Source organism: Paracoccidioides brasiliensis (genome assembly GCF_000150735.1).
Source record: "Paracoccidioides brasiliensis Pb18 unplaced genomic scaffold supercont2.5, whole genome shotgun sequence".
Classification (NCBI taxonomy): Eukaryota; Fungi; Ascomycota; class Eurotiomycetes; order Onygenales; family Ajellomycetaceae; genus Paracoccidioides; species Paracoccidioides brasiliensis.
In genome coordinates this window covers 1525240-1544045 of record NW_011371362.1, presented here as the reverse complement: position 1 = coordinate 1544045, position 18806 = coordinate 1525240, and the positions used below count along the sequence as shown (strand labels likewise).

General features: G+C 44.4%; 5 protein-coding genes across 5 annotated transcripts; 3 read left to right on the top strand and 2 right to left on the bottom strand.

Annotated features, from left to right (window-relative positions):
- Positions 1–659: 659 nt before the first annotated feature.
- On the bottom strand, positions 660–5390 carry PADG_04938 (ubiquitin-specific protease UBP2; the record flags this gene model as incomplete). Its single annotated transcript, XM_010761899.1, has 12 exons — positions 660–1340; positions 1383–1568; positions 1636–2056; positions 2115–2349; positions 2428–2856; positions 2919–3456; positions 3523–3611; positions 3663–4057; positions 4151–4202; positions 4256–4460; positions 4546–5276; positions 5369–5390. The coding sequence occupies 12 exons, from the start codon at positions 5388–5390 to the stop codon at positions 660–662; spliced, it is 3984 nt and encodes a 1327-aa protein (XP_010760201.1).
- A 784-nt stretch (positions 5391–6174) lies between these two features.
- PADG_04937 (uncharacterized protein) lies at positions 6175–7011 on the top strand (the record flags this gene model as incomplete). Its single annotated transcript, XM_010762140.1, has 4 exons — positions 6175–6361; positions 6447–6566; positions 6657–6851; positions 6914–7011. 4 exons carry the CDS (start codon positions 6175–6177, stop codon positions 7009–7011), a joined length of 600 nt encoding a protein of 199 aa, XP_010760442.1.
- A 2560-nt stretch (positions 7012–9571) lies between these two features.
- On the top strand, positions 9572–12344 carry PADG_04936 (uncharacterized protein; the record flags this gene model as incomplete). Its single annotated transcript, XM_010762139.1, has 4 exons — positions 9572–10187; positions 10262–10749; positions 10825–11162; positions 11225–12344. The coding sequence occupies 4 exons, from the start codon at positions 9572–9574 to the stop codon at positions 12342–12344; spliced, it is 2562 nt and encodes an 853-aa protein (XP_010760441.1).
- A 1526-nt stretch (positions 12345–13870) lies between these two features.
- PADG_04935 (uncharacterized protein) lies at positions 13871–17081 on the bottom strand (the record flags this gene model as incomplete). Its single annotated transcript, XM_010761898.1, has 10 exons — positions 13871–13993; positions 14159–14300; positions 14572–14697; positions 14787–14832; positions 14920–15401; positions 15465–15579; positions 15674–16033; positions 16167–16193; positions 16283–16861; positions 16961–17081. The coding sequence occupies 10 exons, from the start codon at positions 17079–17081 to the stop codon at positions 13871–13873; spliced, it is 2121 nt and encodes a 706-aa protein (XP_010760200.1).
- Positions 17082–17473: 392 nt separating this feature from the next.
- Positions 17474–17990, top strand: PADG_11847 (uncharacterized protein; the record flags this gene model as incomplete). The annotated part of the gene is made up of 2 exons (XM_010762263.1): positions 17474–17603; positions 17677–17990. 2 exons carry the CDS (start codon positions 17474–17476, stop codon positions 17988–17990), a joined length of 444 nt encoding a protein of 147 aa, XP_010760565.1.
- Positions 17991–18806: the final 816 nt, after the last annotated feature.

Below are 18806 nucleotides of genomic sequence, written 5' to 3'. Positions count from 1 at the left end.
AGATAGACCTCGTACAGAACCAAACAATACAATCCAGTTGTGCCCCATTCCATTTCCCAAACTTCCTGTTGATTGGCTTCAAATGACATGATTGTTTAGATTTCTTTCGCCGTGCAAATAACAACATGGGATGATATTGAATCGTGGATGGAAATGAGATATGCTTATCAAGGTTCAGGAAAATGAGAGAGAATCCATCGAACAAAATCTGCTTCGAACTCTGCGGGGTGGCTAGATATCAAGCCATGCAAAAAGGAAACTTATATAAAATAGAAAGTTGACAGGAGAGGAAAATTCGACGCTAATAAACCAAAAAGGAAAAAAAGATAGGAGAAGAAAACAAAGGGAAAAGATCCAAGGATGTCACATATCATGGTATGGGAAGCAGTAAAAGCGAGAAATAAACCAAAATAAAAATAAAAAGAAGAAGAAGAAGAAGAAAGAAAGAAAGAAAGAAAGAAAGAAAGAAAGAAAGCGCGCCACTTCATCGGAAACAAAATACTTTCCAATCTACAACCCCGTTACATCTCACCCGTCGTCGACTAGGGCATTTAGAGAATTGGGTACATCATCAGCGCGATTTTCCCCCTCCACTTTCCGTTTCAGAGGGTTACGCGGTGGAGAAGGGAATGCTCCTTTGTTGATGGTGGCCACTGCTCCTACCAGGACACAGAGGGGAGGTTAGCAAACTTCTTATTCCATTTTCCTTTGAAAGTGGCAGCGGTGCTGGCGGCGACAGCAACGGCGGCGGCGGTGGTGGCAGTGGAAGTGGTAGTGGCTTTGCCATTTGCCATCGCCATCGTGTCTGCGCCTTTGGCATTGTTCATACCTGCAGCAGGTACATATTCTATTTCATTGTACGCCGGGGGTTCATCCATATTAACATCCTTGCTAGCTGAAGTTTCCGTTTGCGACGGTCCGGATCCATTGGCTTGCTGGCCGCGTAACACCTTTACTGGTTCTGAGTCCGGTGCCGGTGCTGGTAGCGGAGACACCACACAGGGACTTATCTCTTCGATTTCGCGATTGACGGGCTTAACCAGACGTTCCTTCATGCGTTCGTTGACGTAGACGAGGAAGTAAGGGGTGGGGGGGTTGTGTAGGTTCTGCCTCTCGAAAATTTCCGCTTTACTGTGGACTTCGGTTACTTCGCTGTCATTATATTTTCGCCATAAGTTCTTGTCAAAGTCAAATATGTAGATGTAGTAATGGCCAAATTCAACAGAGCCGTGATGTACGAAGACAGCATACAGGCTGTAGGCGAGATGACGAAGATCGGCGAATTGACTTTCTATCAATGCAAGTAAACCTCGCTCGCGATCTTCGATGCCTATTTTTGTCTTGGGGGATTAGGTAGTGGCCACTTAAAAGGGCTGTAGAACAAGTAACAGGGCTAACTTGCATTTGATTTCATCCCTTGTCATCTCTTCCACTGCCGAAAGACGTGATAAAACTCCGTCATCGATCTCCATTGCCTCTCCTGCGGTCTCGGGGTCATCTTTCATAGCAATCAGGTTTTGAACGTGGGCTTTTGCATCCTTGAACACATCAGGCAAACATTCCCAACTCTACACACATAACGAGGCGGTTAGCCTGATAAACTGCGAGCTCTCTGGGAATTTTGAAAGGGAATACCTCATTATATAAAAGTTCATCTTTGCGCGCTCTTAGCTTTCGAAGTTCCTCCTTCCACCGCCAGCATTCACGGCGTCTGTCATCTATGTGGTGTTTATTACTATCCATATACCTGTCTAGGAATATCATTTCTTTCAACTCCAGGTGATGAGTCGACTTAAACGAAGTCTTCTTGACTTGATCAAACTGGACGCGCTGGACTTGTATTTGCAGAACTGGAGGCACCCTGCTGATGGTTCCGTATTGCTCCACCTCAGCGCCATCAACCTCAACCTTCTGCATATCGAAGGCGCCGTCAATTGCTGAATATATGTGTTTCGAACCGGTGGCAACATCGACCTTGATATCTGACCAAGACTCTTCTTTGGATCGAACCCCATTTTCTGTAGTAAGGTAGGTAACGGTCTTGCCATAAAACAAACTTTTGTTTTGTTAGTGGCAAAGCCGGAATTGATTCAAAGATTGGTAAGAGAACTTACTCGGTAACTACGTCGAGCTGCTCTCCGTCTTTGTCGAATCTGATCGGTTTGACAGCACATTGAGTCTGGAATAGAACGTTGTTAATAACTTCTGTAACATCCTGCTGCGCCCAGAGCTCAACTTCATCTCTGAGTTGTTGCTGGGGATCAACTTGTGGTACTACTGGTCGAGGGGGTACAGGAGGAGGAGCCCTGCTCGGAGGGGCTATGGGTCCGAAAGTCCGTGAAGAATCACCTGTCATATTTCAGGCCAGTTTAGCTGTTTGGGCTGGTAAACTTGGATCTTGTATTTTTGGACTGATTCATTACTCACCCGTCGGTACATCTGTATTCTTGGAATCATTTACTTCTTTCATTTCAACCATTATATCCTGAGAACCACGCGACACGTTCTCCTTGTTGTCAGCCCGTGATTCCTCATTGTCTGGCTGTCCAGATAATGAAACAAGCGTTACATCGCTGTCTGCGTCATTAGGTTCTTGCCCTCTACTACTCGGGTCAGCCATTGTCCCACCACTGGGCAAGTCTGTCGTAGCGCTCGGAGGTCCTAGTGGTCCAATAACGGGCAAGCCATTTATCTCACTTAGACTGGGACGACCGTGGGTTATTATGGATTTCCTCCGGATAGCTGCTTCGTTTGAAGAGCTAATAAGAGTTAAACGCGCAAGTTCCTGCTCAGGCGTGACAGATGAAGTAGGTGATGAGATCATCTTTTTAAACAGTGATTGAAGCTCCTGGAGAACTATTAATATTACCTCTTGGTTAGCCATCATCGATCCGACAAGGGCAAACATCTATGCCTACATTTTTGAGACCGCTTTATTTCTGCAATTGAGACTTTTCGAGATCCGATCTTCTTCTTCGCGAGACTGGCCTCATCTAAAGGCATCCTGTAATCATCAAAATGAACCACCATTTTGCGAAAAGGGGTCACTGTGAAGTAAAATTGGAGCAAGCTGTTGAGATAACAAGTGTTTCCAATATTTTGCAGCCCGACAGGCCATTCTTTGAGATCGCGGTTTGCTTGTGCCGCGTCTTGTGCTAGAGTGCTGCTTATCATTGCACTTCCTTTCTCTTTGGCAATGACATCCAGGGCTTTTCTATACGCGTCGATTTGACCGGGAGCCTCTGAGCAACATACAGAAAATGCAGCAAGAATCGCAGCATCATCGACAGTCCGATCGGGGATTTGCAAGAGTCGAAACGCCTCGCCTACATCCATTTCCGCTGTTACTGTTTCGCCAGTATTGAGGAAGTATTTGAGGGAGTCGGATTTGCGTGCCTCGGCGATCAAAGAAACAGCCTTCCGCGCGAGCTCTTTACTCGCTGGTTGGTCGTTAACCTGATTTTCGAGTAAGTATTATAAGTAGCTATATAGTATTGAACAGTAGAGTTTGCATGTACATACCTTTGCAGCGTACATAGAAACAATGAAATCATCAGAGGTTTTCTCCTCTGCACCAAGGTATACTAGCGCTTGCTCCACGGTGGATATACCTACGAAGAGCTTAGCTGGAATATCTGTCTCTCTGAGGGCATGAAACTTACGCTCTTCTGCCACTGATTTGATCTTCTCACTGCCTCGACTGTCACCTATTCTCCAGAGCTGCTGCCTTGGTTCCGTGTCGTTCGGGGTATCACGAAGAAGAGCAAAGAAAGATCCGATAATATCATCATCAGTCAGGTTTCGATTGCGATAATCTAGTTGAAAATAGTTATATGCGCGTGGTATATCGTCGTCAGCGTATCGATAGCCACTGCACTCCAATGTGACAAGATGGTCAATTTTTGCGCCGTCTGAATTACGTCTCCATTCCCCTATAGATCGTAGACATCGGAGATAATAAGGAGCCCGTCGTGGATCAGTTTCGATCTGTCGATTATATGCCTCAATGATGAGATCAGCAGACATATCCTCCGTCACCCCGAGATCCTCATAATATCTGAAATCTAGTTAGAAGAAACAATGGATACAACACTTACAGATCCAACATCGAGGGGGGTAGGAATAAGAAAAAGAAAAAAAAGAAACTTACGGAAATCTTCCCCTGTCCTGATTTTCCGACGAGTTAGAGTATACCCTGTCGTCTACTAAAAGTAAGTTTATTGTCCCCTACGAGGATGCCAGAGGAACTACTAACAAGTTGATGAACCAAGGAGCTGACTTAATTTCTTCAAGGCAGGATCGAATTTGGGTTCTCGTGATTGACCCTCTTTCTCATGCTCTGGTCTTTGGTGGATGAGAACGAGGAGTTCATTTGACACATTGTCAAGAAATACATTCAGAGCCTTCTCGTACGGTATTGGCGCGGTTGTATCAGGGGATGGAGGCTTCCAGGAATCTTCCTATGAGCCGGTCAAAAGTGTCAAAAACACAAGATCCTTGCTTTCGCTATATCAAATGCAAAAGGTGAAACTAAGATTTACATACCCCCGGAGTAAATTCAAGAAATTCCAACAGCTCCCGGCACGGTCGGCCATCGACGCCAAAGCAAACAACAAAGCGTTTATTGTTTAGGCATATCGGCTTGCTTCTCTGGGGTTCATGTAAGGCATTTTCTATGTATGCGCGAAGGTTTGACAGCACGGTAATGGGAAATGGTCGAATATGACCCTCTAGTCGCTCGGGATATGCATTCAAGGCCTCGTCGGTCCTAGCTTTTAACAGCTCCGGATTTATCAAAAGATCCACCCATCGCGGTGCTAGCACCGGAGAGAGTATGTTCAGGGTGATAATCACGGCGCATGTCGCATACGAACAACGGTAGAAGTGAGTTTCCTGACGCTGGCCTTTGCTGCGGAAAGGGCTTGTATCGTGATGATTGCTATGCGAGTAAACAAGATGGTGAAGCTGACTAGGACAGTGGGACGATTCTGTCATATGTGATGTCTTGATTTCCAAATGAAAGCGGCATATCAAGCAGACAGCGGAAATCTTGTAAGGTGCCCTTAGCCCAGCCTGGAAACCTTCAGGGGGAAGCTTGGTCTGATTATGTTTGGTGATATACCTATGGGGGCAGGCGTTCGGGGAGATGAGTTCCGGATAGTCATTGGGATCCTGGAAGGCGGGAGGGACCTGGGTCAAGAGGTTGAAGCCGGAGCTAGGAGGATGCGCAGGATCATAACAGAGGACATCTTGGATAAAGCGGGGGGTGGTTTTCCCTGGACAGACAGTTATGAGACACATGTTAGCAACATTTGTGCTTAAAGGGAATTATGATATATGGAGAGAACGTGGAGCTCGACAGCCATACCAGGACCCTGCGGAACAGACATGTGTGACATCGGAGATGTCTAAGTGATGAACGGAACTAGATAGAAGATTGCTTGTAGAACTGAAGTGTTGGTGTCAACAAAATTTGACACGGTCAGCAGCTCCGCAAATGTATCCAGAACATCTAGCATTGAGGAATCATGTAGGGAACCAGGAACCAGAAACGGCCAAAGATGAGGGGAAAAAAATGGACGCTTCCCAACGGATCAGCAGCTGATAAAACAGAGAGTGTTCCTACGGATGCCTAGATTGGAGATGGCAGTTTGAAATCCTTCAGAATAAAAGAAGTGATGTGTCGAAGTGGGTGTGACTAAAATACTGAAGGTCGGTTTTGACGTAGAGAATGATCACGGCACGGAAAATTGAGGGGAAAACGAATGAGAGAAAAGAGTAAATGCAAGAAGACAAAGGCCAGGCGCGCTAGGCGGTGCACTTGTCTATCCTCCACTCTTCCGCTCGAGCTTGAAGGGAAAGGTGGCTGCAGCGACGAGAGGTGAGGTTGTTGTTGTTGTTGGATAAATAAGTCAGGGGGGGATGGTTTGATGCTGCTGACTGTCAGAGGAAGCTCTTAACTCTGGAACCTTGCCAAGAACCTCAACTGCACAGGAACCTCCCATTCTAACATTCGATACGCGCCCCGCTACTCCACTCTACCCTTAGTGTTTTAACCTGTGCTCCCGACAAGTGGACAGACCGATTCAAATACCATACACACCGTCTTGCTAGCCCTCAACACAAAGCGCTGCCTCCGGGGGTGTCTTGTTTCTCTTCCCTGCCGCAGCAATCATGCCCTCGTCAACCAAACAAGAGGAAGTTTACCATCCACAAGATGCCATCGCTGCCACCGTCAAGACGACGCTGATTTCCGGCGCCGTCGGCCTCTTCGCCTCCTCGGTACAAAACACCTTGCAAAAACGAAACTATGGCCCCTGGGGTGTCTTCACGAGAACAGGTGGCACAATTGCACTATTCGGTACGATATGATAGATTAGACTCGAGCCTTTCATGTAACCGGTGGGTGGGATGAAGACTTTTGCTAACGCTGTCATGTGCTGCAGCCTCTGTGGGCGGTGCGTATGAATTTGCCAGAACAGCAGCGGCAAACCTACGAGAGAAGGAAGACCACTGGAACGCTGCGTGGGGAGGATTTTTCGGCGGAGCAGCTATTGGATTGCGCGGTTTGTTAATGCTCCTCACCTCTCAATCCCCGCAACAATAACAGTGTTCCCACAACTGAACGTGCTGACCAAAGGATAAACACTATGCAGCCCGAACGTTCCCAGCGGTTCTTGGCTACGGTGTGGCCGTTGCCACTGTTCTTAGTGTATTCGAATATACCGGAGGAAGTCTTGCCGGCAAGGGACACGCTAATGAGGAGGATGAATTTGCCAGACGGGAACGGCTGAGAAAAAATTATAGATCCCCAATTGAGGAGACAGTTGCCCAGCTTGGTGAAGGCAGAGGTACGCCGGGATTGTCTGCACCCTCTCGCAATGGCATAGTTTGCTGATAAGACATAACCTAGGTATCCACGGTGTGAACTATGAGGAACGACGGCGTCAACGGATAAAGGAACACTACGGCATTGATGTACCTGCGGCACCGCAGCCCGCCGGACCTTAAGAAATCTTATTCTGATACAACACTTTCATATACATTTTCTAGTTGTATATCCGGTTTTCTTTCTTCTTATTTCACCGCTATCTTTGTTCCTCCCACCAACAATTTTCACTTTTTCATTGTAAAGTATACCTGGCATTGGTAGTCAAGTCCGCTGGGACTTTGCCTTCTCCCCTGTTTCTGCACCTCCAGCTAAAGCTCATCATCACCGCGACCACTACCTTCGTACATGGTCATCCTACCCTTCTCGTGCTTCGGCGTGGTGCGCATTGATTAGACCTCGGGAATTCCGCGGCTTTTTGTCACAACTTCGACCTCCTGAGGGGATTTTTTTAATTAGACAGGAATAAAAGCTTTCCATATATAGGTTTGATACCAGCATGCCCAATTGAATAAAAGCAAAGGAAATATGTCATTATGCCTGAATCTCTCTCACTATTCTCAAGTCTAGAAATTACGGAATGGGTTTATATTGTACCGAGCTTGGCTCATTGAAATGATAATACAACGATTCGCTTTGGATTAAAAGGCCCATTCCCACACGGCGAGGCTTTGGCATTTCCTAGGTAAGTTATTACTTCTAGCTCCGTGAACTTGTCCTTCAAGAGCCCCACCTAACAAAAATTGGTATGGGGCTGGGAACTGTAATATCACGTGACAGGCATTAAAAGTACTTCACCGTTGAAAATCATCAAATTCAAATATTATATTTTTATATTTATATTTTATTTTTATATTAATTTTTTATTCATTTATTATTATTATTATTATTATTTTAATAAAATGAATCTATATAAATTTATTTTTATAATAAATTATTTTAAATATTATATTATTTTAAAATAAAATTTTATTATAATATATTTTAAATTATTTTTTTAATTATTTAATTAATAAAATAAATAATTAATAATTAAATATATTATTATTATTATTAGTATTATTATTATTATATAAAATTTAAAATTAATTATTATAATAAATATTATATAATTTTATAATTATTTATATTATAAAATTTTAATTTTTTTATAATTATAAATTTAATAAATTTATATAATTTAATATTTTAATTATTTAATTTTATAAAAATTAATTAATAATTAATTAATAATTTATTTAATCAATAATTTAATTTATATTTATTTATATTTAATTTAAAATTTAATATTTTATTATTAAATTAAAAAAATAAATATTAATTATATTAATTATTTTTATTTTTATTTTTATAATTTTAAATAATTTAAGTTTATTAAAATCTTTAAATAATATATTAAAATTTTTATAATTAATGATTATAAATTATTTTTAATAAATTTAATATTTTTAAAATTTTAAAAAATTTTTATAATATAATTTAATTAAAATACATTAATAAATAAATAAAATTATTCATATATTCAATTTTATCAAACTTTTAATTGTTAAGCTTAGGTTAAAATCATAAATCATATATATTCTACTATATTATCAAGACAGAATATGAAACTAAGAGCTATCAATGCCAGACAGAAGCTGAGAGGGGGGAAATAATGTATATATAGCTGAAGAAGGGATTCTATCTGCTCAAGAAGCATCAACTAGGGCGGCTTGCTAGAGCTTCGGAAGCCTGATCAGCTCATTAAGGTGGGGGGTTGAGGATGCAAATCCAAGGACTAGAAAGGTGATCTCCAGGCATGTTTGTGGTCAATGCGGGGTAGCACGATACAATAGAGCTCCTGGCGTGCTCGCAGGCTTCACAGCATAGTTATCCCGTATGATTTCTATATATAATTCCTAATGGTTGTTGCTTATTTTGAATTTCTGTCAATAAGGTGGGGTTTTTGATCCATCAGGTGGTTTGGATTACGTTAGTATTTTCACTTTCTCAATATCGGGAACAACAAAAAGGGCCCAGCCACCACGCAAGTACCTCGAAGGTACCTCTTGCGATCACCACAGCGCCAAGTTCGCCTATTGATTTCTTCATTTGGTACCTCCACAGAACTTCTCGCTTCCCCGGTCTGCCACCCAACCATCTCGACGTCATCTCCCAGGTCTCAGCTCGAAGAACCGTCCGTCATCTCCCGTCAACCCGATAAAATGTTGCCTTCTTGCTGTCTCCTATGTTCCCAGTTTTTGCAACTCCCACGATGGAATATATTGTCTCTTAAGAAATCCACAACATTTCACGAGGAGGTAGCTAATAGTTAGTTATCCTTTCCTGTGCTAGTTCGCCCCCGTCTGGATCGTTTGCTATCTCACAACCCCCACAACCCATGACGACACCTAAATAAGACCCTAGTAAAACCATATCTACAAACCCCTATCGCACAATCGACAAAACAAACGACTGCCGCTCCTCCCTGCTCTTAGCTCAAAACCCTCTCTACCTTTCATTCGGTGAACTCAATCTCCAGCCACTGGTGTCTCCAATTGCGTTATCCAAAGCGACGTGTGTCCGTGTTGCCCTTGTGCAAGGGGAAAGAAAGAAGAGAATCTCGAGAAAAGAAGTGGTTATATACCTTACGCCAAAACCCGATAACCGCTGTGGCTTTTAATGAGCACAGCATATCCGCCCATGGCCGCCCGATCCCGAACGCCGTCCCACGATGCTTGCGCCACGGCTCCCGGCGCTACCGAGGCTTCCCATTTAAACCAGCCAAACGGCTTCGCCTCTGCTGCCGCCGACTCTCGCCCGAATTCGTACATGGCCCTTGGTTCGATCGTTGCATCAGATTTTCAGGTTCGCGGGGGAGGAGGAGGGGGAGGAGGGGTAGGGGGAGCCGTCCAACCTCCTGCACCAACTCCAGCGCCAGCGACGGCACCAACACAGCTGTCCCGGTTCCATGAAGATTTATCACCCAGCCGACGTGGATCGTCTCTTATCAACGATGGGCGTCCTTCAGGCGACGGTGGTGACCTGCATCGCTCTGACTCGCAGGTGTCAGCGGCACTTTCGCTTTTGCCATCGCGGGAGACGGGTACTTTGAAGAAAAAACCTTCGTTGAGCAGAAAGGGCAGTTTGCGAAGGGGTGGAAGTCGGAGGAGTAGTCGTGCAGGCAGTGTGAAGAGTATGGTCCTCGGCGAGAGAGAGAAGTATGGCATGGTGGATGGAGATGATGTCAACAGTGCGTTTTATATTCCCATACCGACTTCGGGAAGCCCTACGGATGTGCTAGCTGCGAGATTCCAAGGTAAGTATTTCCCTATCGATTTTGGTTGCATATTTCAAGGCCATCTTGCAGCGTGGCTAACTATTTCGATGTAGCGTGGCGGAAGGTGTTGAAAGATTTGATAATGGTCTTCCGGGAGATTCAGAAATCCTACGAAATCAGATCAAAGGCCCTTCTCTCCGCCTCGAATTCGATAAATAACATTATTTTCCCATCCACGTTTCTCGCGACAGGTGGGATCGCTGACGCTTCAAAAATATTGAAAGATTATCACGGACAGGCAATGCTGGAACTGGCAAAAGCAAGGGATGTCGAATCAGAAGTGATCAGGCAACTGGCTGGCCTCAGATCAGACCTCCAGCAGAAAGTTAAAGAGATCAAAGGACTCTCGAGCGATTTTAAGAATTCGGTCGACAAGGAGGTAGAGGGTACTCGGAAAGCCGTCAGGAATTTACAGGAAGCGCTTGGCCTAGTGGATACCGATCCAGCAGCTACTTCGGGGAAGGGAGACCCTTTTCTGGTGAGGTGTGCAGTTCAAAAGCAGCTTGCAAAACAGATTGACGAAGAGAATTATCTACATCGTGTAAGTATTTTGTTAGCTCTCAAAAACTCACTGCTACCTGGACATGGTCTCTGACTTCTCCTTTCACCTTACTAGGCGTTTCTGAACCTGGAAAGCTCCGGCCGTGAACTTGAATGCATTGTCGTTGCAGAAATCCAGAAAACATATAATATGTATGCCAACATCCTAAGGCGCGACGCAGATATAGCATATGACGCCGCGGAACGTCTCAACGAGGGCCCACTAAGTATTCCTCTGGATCATGAGTGGAACGCTTTTATATCCACCAATGATCATCTAGTTGATCCAGAACTGCCCATTAGGAATTTTCAATATATCAATTATCCCGGAAAGGACCATCCTGCTGCCGCTGAAGTACGTGCAGGCATGCTCGAACGGAAAAGCAAGTACTTAAAAAGCTATACCCCTGGCTGGTAAGTGCAAAACAAGATATGCTTTGCTTATATATCAAAGCAGACTTATTAACCGTGTACAGGTATGTCTTGTCACCCACCCATTTACATGAGTACAAATCTGCGGATCGCATCGAGTATCAAAATCCTGTGATGTCATTATATTTGCCTGAACAAAAATTGGGCTCTCATTCGCAGAGGGGTTCCGCATCGCACAAATTCATGTTGAAGGGACGGCAAACGGGCCCCATGCATCGGGGTCACGCATGGGTATTTCGGGCAGAATCCCATGATACCATGCTCGCATGGTACAACGACATCAAGAATTTGACCGAGAAAACTGGAGAGGATCGCAATGCGTTTGTTCGCAAGCATGCTCGCACTCAAAACGGTGGGCTCTACCGGGCGGGATCCCTCAGCAGCGAAGGCGCCATGGATGAAGACGAAGCTGATGAAAGGCCGTATTTCGCTCACCATGTAATTCCAAACCAGGCACCACCAGAAGTGGACGGACAGTGGCAGCGCCCTCAACCAGGCGGGCGATTTCCAAGTGATATCCAAATCAATCGACACTCAAATGTGCCATATGCCTCATCTAGAGAAAGCGTTGGAGACCGGGATGCGGCAGAACACACTGGCTCTGATGCAGAGCCAACTAAGAACCATCACCCAGAAGATCTTCGTGATGGGATGCCCGACGGAGTCCATGATGATTTCCCAAACGATCCTAGGAATCCTGTCTCAACGGAAAAGGATGATATCAATTATGCAGAGTGGATGGCTCCCGCAGCAACTACGGCTATGATGGGATCGTCCCAGCAGAATCCCCACCCGAACCCTTCACAACAGCCTCCAACACTTGATACATATTCTACGGCCTCTCCTAAGGGGGTTGATTCCCCATCGAACGTTTTCCGAGATATCAACACAGAAACGATCTCCTCTCACATTGTGGCAGATAACAAAGCCAGCACTACCACCCATGCGACTACAGTTACGTCGACCTCGACCGTCAATAACGTGCCGCACTTCAGTGGTGAATTAGGAGATGCGGACCGCCTCACAAACCAGACAACAACTGTATCAACTGCGGGAGGTAGCCCCCCATCAGCCATGAAGATCAGTTCTGAAAGAGTTCACCCATCACCAACGATGATTAGTGAATATAAACTTCCTGGCCAGTATCCCGCTCCAACCTATTAAAAGGCATGACAAGCCATGGGTAGGAATATAGATTTTTTTTTTCTTTCTTATTTTCTTATTTTCTATTTTTTTTAATTTAATTTTTATTTCATTTCGTTTCATTTATTTCTTTAGTTTTGGGTATACCCGAGCCCCCTTTATCCATTTCCTCATTTCCCCGCCATTCGTTCTCCTACTGCGCAAGGAACAGATGACCATTCATTTGTCAAAAGTTTCCCTCTACTTTCAAATTTGATTATGAGAAGTTTATTAGCATTTCCATTTATCACATGCAAGCACTTTATATATACCACAATGGGGACACTGTGCTTTCCTTTTATTTATGGATGGAATATGGAATACCCCCACCTTTCTTTTCATTACCATTTCTTCTCATCTGTCTTCCATTCAATTATCAGTTTGACTCTTTTCTATCATTAGCCATCCTTATTCTCAAGCATGCGAGTTGTGATGTTTATACTAGTCTCTTCTGGAGATTTTATCATTTTGTTTATTTGTTTATTGTTTATTTGTTTATATATTTCGCCCTCCTTCATGTCCTCTTTCTCTTTTATTTAAACTCTTGGGATTTGAAATTATTAAATCTTGTTCCTTATTTACACATCTAAGCATTCGATTGCGCTGTCTTTGCTTTAGCTTACTAGATATATCCCCCCCCCCCTCCTCCAATCGTGTTAATTTTTCTGAATCAATCCGCGTTTTGACTTCGGGAGCGTTATTGACCCTTCAACTGTTGTGGATTCTAGTGGAACGAGACACCTGGCATAACATGCCTTTTGTTAAATCAAATAAGCTATTCATTCACCATGTTCTAGCTAGCGCGGAAAGGAGGAGTTGAATAATGAATAAGAAGTCAAGTTCTTTGGTTTCGTACTCATTCAACGTTGGTTAATTGCTAACTATTCAATTCCGCATGTATGACGTGATTGATGGTAAATGTTATCAGAAATCTAGTTTGCAAGGCGGGAAAAATGGACATACCTGTCCGTATTGTGTTTGATAAAAGTTTGGACAGTTTAGCCAGAACCACCTAGGTACTCAATTCGACATCTACCTGTTGGACTTCTTGATTGATATTGTGTTGATCACATCATTGATGAGAAGACTTGAGGTTTTAGAACCCCTGAATGACTTGTCAAGGCTTCAGTATCTTTGCTGATATAATGCCCATAACTTGACTTGGCGGGCTTCACTTATTTTAAACTCCAACATCCTGGAGTAAACTGGCACGGATATGGTGATGCTTGCATGAAAGCTCAAATCTCAGGGGAGAACCCCTTATCCACACATCCAATATAGAGTTATGTTAAGGCACAATACAATGAAGACTCGAATTAATGACAATGAAACGGAGTTTTTTAAAGTTGTCAGTAAAACTGGACCCAACCTTCCCACTTTATATCTCACACATTTTTCCATCACATATATTCCAACAATCAACCCCCTGCTCAACAATGGAATATTTGCAGAATTCTATACCTTTTTATCGAATCACATCTACCCACTCCATTCCCGTATTATACATTCTACGTAGTCCGCGACCGCGACGAGACGGCAATAGTCGTATCTGCCGACTTTAGTGCGGTAGAGACGGCGACCTGCCTTGGGGAGCTTGATTCTGTGGGGTTCCTTTCGCTGGGGAGGATAATCTGTAAAGTATTTAAAAGTAGAGGGAAGAGTGGAGATATTAGTGTCTGGAGCAAAACTAGAAAGGGAAAACACAAAACAACAACGAAAAGGGGGAACGAGTAGATAAGCAAAGTACGTAAGTGAATGGAAAGGGGTGCGAAAGATAGGGGAAATGTTCAACTAACAGCACGATCAAGCTCATATGGCAATCCACGGTGTCGACCGCGAATCATCAGGGCACATATTACTAATTTACCCAACACGGTGAACCTGGTAGTTAGACCGCTGTTGATAGCCGTATGACCGAGGCTGAGGCCCACGTTTCCGCTGTTGATGGAAGTCTTTGGTTAGATTCATAGAAAATGTGGGAGGGGAAGGGGATCGACCGCTTACTATGCGGACACTGCTTCAAAAAATACGGAAAAGATTACAAATTCCTACATTTGTTTTGCAGGCTATGTTAAAACTTGCTCAACAATATCGGGTTGAGAGGGATGGTCGATAAAAAGGGGGAACTCAAGAACTTGCCGGATCTGCTTTATCTGCTAGTTTTGGCCCCTCCGTGACCATGAGAATGAACATTCCCAAAAAGACATACCACAGATCGAACGCGAGCTGCTTTTTCAGATGTGTGCCCAAATACGAGGCTGTGGTATTCGACTCGTCAATTTCTTCGCTTGTGGAATCGTAGAGGCCAAGGGAGGTCTCTTCGTAGATGTTTGTTCTAAGAAAAGAAGTTAGTTATTTGATGAGTGGGAGAAAGAGTCATGAAAATGGATTCGATAAGAAAGGAAGGAAACTGATCTTTCTTACCTTCTCACGCTGATGGCAATTGGGTAAGCGGAAATATACATCATCACTAGAAATCAAGCTTGTTAGCCAGAAAATTTAAACAATAATAATAGCATGTTTTCTTTTCGTCTCTCTTTCGGTAGAAAAGTCATACCCATGAGCATAAATTGCACAGCGGGATGAACCTTAGAGATACTAAATGTGTTCGTCCCCGTCGTCCGCGCCGACGCCGCTTGAAACAGAGCGGCCAGAAACCGATTCCACATCGACGGAACGCCCAGGACCTCCTCATTATGCAAGTCTAGTACGAGAAACAGTAGAACGTCAATAAAGTTTAAAAATACAAGGCTGAAAAACAACATCCAGGTGGGGCTGGAGGGGAAAAGGAGGGTGAAGCAACGCCGGGGATGGTCGAGGAGAAAATTAAGGGGCTCGCGGATCCTGGAGTTTCGCGGGGACAGCTTGAACAGGAGCCAGATGATCAGGCGGAGCATGCAGGGGTAGGCCGTGTTGCCAATGTAGATTAGAAATGTCATAAGGAAGATGGGGAAGGTAGCTGCACGGAAACTGATCATGGAGTCAGGAGTAAGGGTGTATCCGAGATTGTTGAAGGTTGTCATTCCGCTGTATATCGCCCTGAGTGGATGTAAGAGTCTTAACTTCGTTAGGGGCGTAGGATCTCAAAAGAATTCTGCTAACCACCAGGTTGGACTCTGGCCAACTGATCGAAGATAGTCCCTATACTTGTGGTCTGAATTGTGAATCCAGCCAATCAGACAGATGGCACCGAATACATGCCAGAACACGTAGTAACCTATTATAGGTAAATATGGCATACAAACGTTAGTTAACCAGCTTCTACTGACAAAAGTTAAGTGGGAAAAACATGAAATCCCGAAATCCCATACCAAACACAATTTTAGCCAACAGTCTCAAACTACGGTACTCAATCCCCCCCAACTCATCCCTTTGCTCATCGGTCAAATCCAAAAACCTCGAATTACGTCCTATGGTCGGCTGATAAGATAGATACGGCATATTGTGGGACTGTCTAGCCTTTGACGATGACCGGCTTCCCGGGTTAGAAGACCTAGATCGAGAGCGTTTGTGGGACGCTTTCCCGAGAATAAAGGCATTTGAGGCAGCGTATTCCATGGAGACGGCACGAGAAAAAATCCGTTCCATGGTGGGAAGGCGGCGACGATCGTGATCCCCGGAAGGGCCTGATGATGGCGGCTCCTCGGTGCTCACGACTTTGATCAGGTCGTCTGTGTGTTGGTTTATTTTGCTTTTGTTTAGCTGCTTTTCTCTTTCCGAAGCCGTTCAGGGGTTGTTGGATTGAAAATCCATGGAAAGGATATATAACTAGTGGAGTGATAGGCGCAAAATTTGGTATCTTACCATCATCAACCTCGCGAACGGTTTGCCCTGTTTGGTAGTAAATCAGCACTTTCGACTTTAATATGTATTCTCTCCCATTGCGAAACGCCGATCAAAATGGGGAGGGTTATACCCACCACTCTCAAATTCTCTAGGACCTGGAATCCGTAGTGCCCGTTCCCGACGCTCCAAGTTCGTCTCAACTGAGAAACTAATATGCGTTGGCGGCACGCTCCGCTCTGTCTTGTTGTTGTCCAGCGAAGAATTATTTTGATCAATCATTACAGGCTGTGTATTCGATGGAGGAGCAGAAGGGGAAACTGGGACTGGAATGGTAGTGGAAGTAATTGAACCGCCCATTTCCTTTGTAGCATTTTCCTCTTTTTCATTCATGTTCCCATTAAGGGTGATTCCATCATCATCATTTTTATTTTGAATAATATTTGTATTATCATTCCTGTCGCTGTTGAGATCGATAATGTTGTTGGAGTTAGGATTGTTTACATTAGCAACCGTAGCACGCAGCCTCATTCCCTCAGCTTCAGAGGGAGATGTCTTACTTCTGCTGCTAATCCCCGAACGAAACCGTGACATTCTGATATGCCGTATTTTCCCTGTGGCGAGTTTCTCTCGGAGAGTAGTCGTATCTCTTCCCCTTTCATCGGATGATTCGACAGAATGACGTCGATCGAATGAACACTGGCGCGACAACCGGACTAGAAGTTTAGAATGATTTTCACGGTCAATTCTCACCCTCCTTTACATATATGGATGAACCAACAGAAGCTCCCTATTGAAGATTGGAAAGCTTTTACCAATATCTTTGAATCGTGTCTCAAACCAGTAAAGGCGGACGAGCACCACGACTAGGTTGATGATGCTTAGGTTGCCAAGTAGGGGTATGATATATATCACCACTTGCTGATATGTGCGCATTGTATTAATATCAATGCTGGTTTGGGTGATTTCCTCTCGGAGAAATGTCAGTTGCAAAATATGACAAAAGTAGAAAAAGAAATCAACATAGCAAAATAAATAAAATAAAATAAAATAAAATAAAATAAAATAAAAAGTGAAAATGAAAGAAAGGAAGCAAGAGAGAGGGAAGATATGCGTACGTATTCAACCCCGTCGTCGTCGCTGCGCTGCAGCTTGAGAAGAACGCATCAATGCCGGATATATTTTTGGCAGGATATATGGCGATCACCGCCAGCACGTTCAGGAGCAAGACGTAGGCATCTGTTCGCAACAAAAAATTAAAGAGTGAGAAACGAACCCTTCCGGTCTCAGGATAAGATATGATTTGGAAAGGCAAATATAGCTATACAATGGAGTCCTATAAAATTCCACCGTGGAAGCGGCATTTGAGACGAGAAGAGATGCTATTGGGGTGTTGTAACGGGTACGTCTCTTCCCCGCACGATATTGCCACTGGGGAAGATAGCTCGATCGATGCTGGTACCTTGTTGTTGCAAATAGAAGGGGAGTAATGGATTGAACAAGCGTAACTGTGCCGAGGATTAACTGAAAGATATATCTTCCCAGCAGTGGATATATTTTATGTGGACTGCGGAGAAAGATAGACGAATTGATAAAAGCGAAAAAAGAAAGGAAACAAGGTCCTCGAGAATCCACCAGGATATCGGCCAACGGCGTCATGAGGGGCTACAGACAGGACAAGTTGTGGATGGGCTGATTGATCCGCATGGAGCGCTGCGGGGGCGTAGCGGGGCTTGCTTGCATTTCCGCAGACCAAAGGCTAGAGGAGTCTCGCAGACCGCGGGCAGCGTATTTGGCACCGGCACCAGCACTAGCAGTGCAACCCGGCTGGCATCGTCGGAATGATTAGCCCAACGTATCTCTCCAGGATTGGTGAGAATCAGTCCAAGAGACCGGTAATAACGATAAGAGGATACGATGGGATAAAATAGGGGGAGGCTGGGATAGAATAAGATCGGACCCCCAGCCAAGCACTAATGATCCCAACTCCTCTCCACCACAAATCTTTACAGACAGGCGCCATCTGCCCGAGCTGAATCCCATTGGTATTAGCAAGATAATGAGAATAGCCACAGTGCCACAGTGTTAGGGAATTAGAAAACGTTAGTTACCCTGTGGGCTTCCAGAGAATGGACCGAATTTGATCTGGGCCATTCGCACGATGAATATAAGCTCCGACGCCTATATCGGATTCGAATTCCTAAAACAAAAAAAGAAAAAAGAAAAAAAAATCACATCAAAAGGAGAGCTGCAAATCAGATGCGGTTCCCGTCCAATTATCGTTGTCTGACGAAAGAACTGGCACCCGCCAGAAGAGGCGTGATGATGATAAATAGCAGCAGCCGTATGTTATCACATCTTAATATATAAAAAGAGCCATTCTTGATGCTGCGGGTGAACACCCGCAGTGTAAGACAGCTAGTTGACTAACTATCAGGAAAACTGATCAGAACTGATCAACATTTATTCTCCCTGAGTAGTTAGTTAATTGACGGGAGGCCAACTGCCCACATGAAGGAACCCACAACGATAGCTTCCGCTCAGCCAGAGCTTTAACGACCCCGGGGGGGGGGGGGGGGGGGCTTGTGGGGGGGGCTTGTGGTTAACCAAGTCAAACCAACCCACGCCGACTGGTTAGTTAAACCCCCCCCCCCCCCCCCC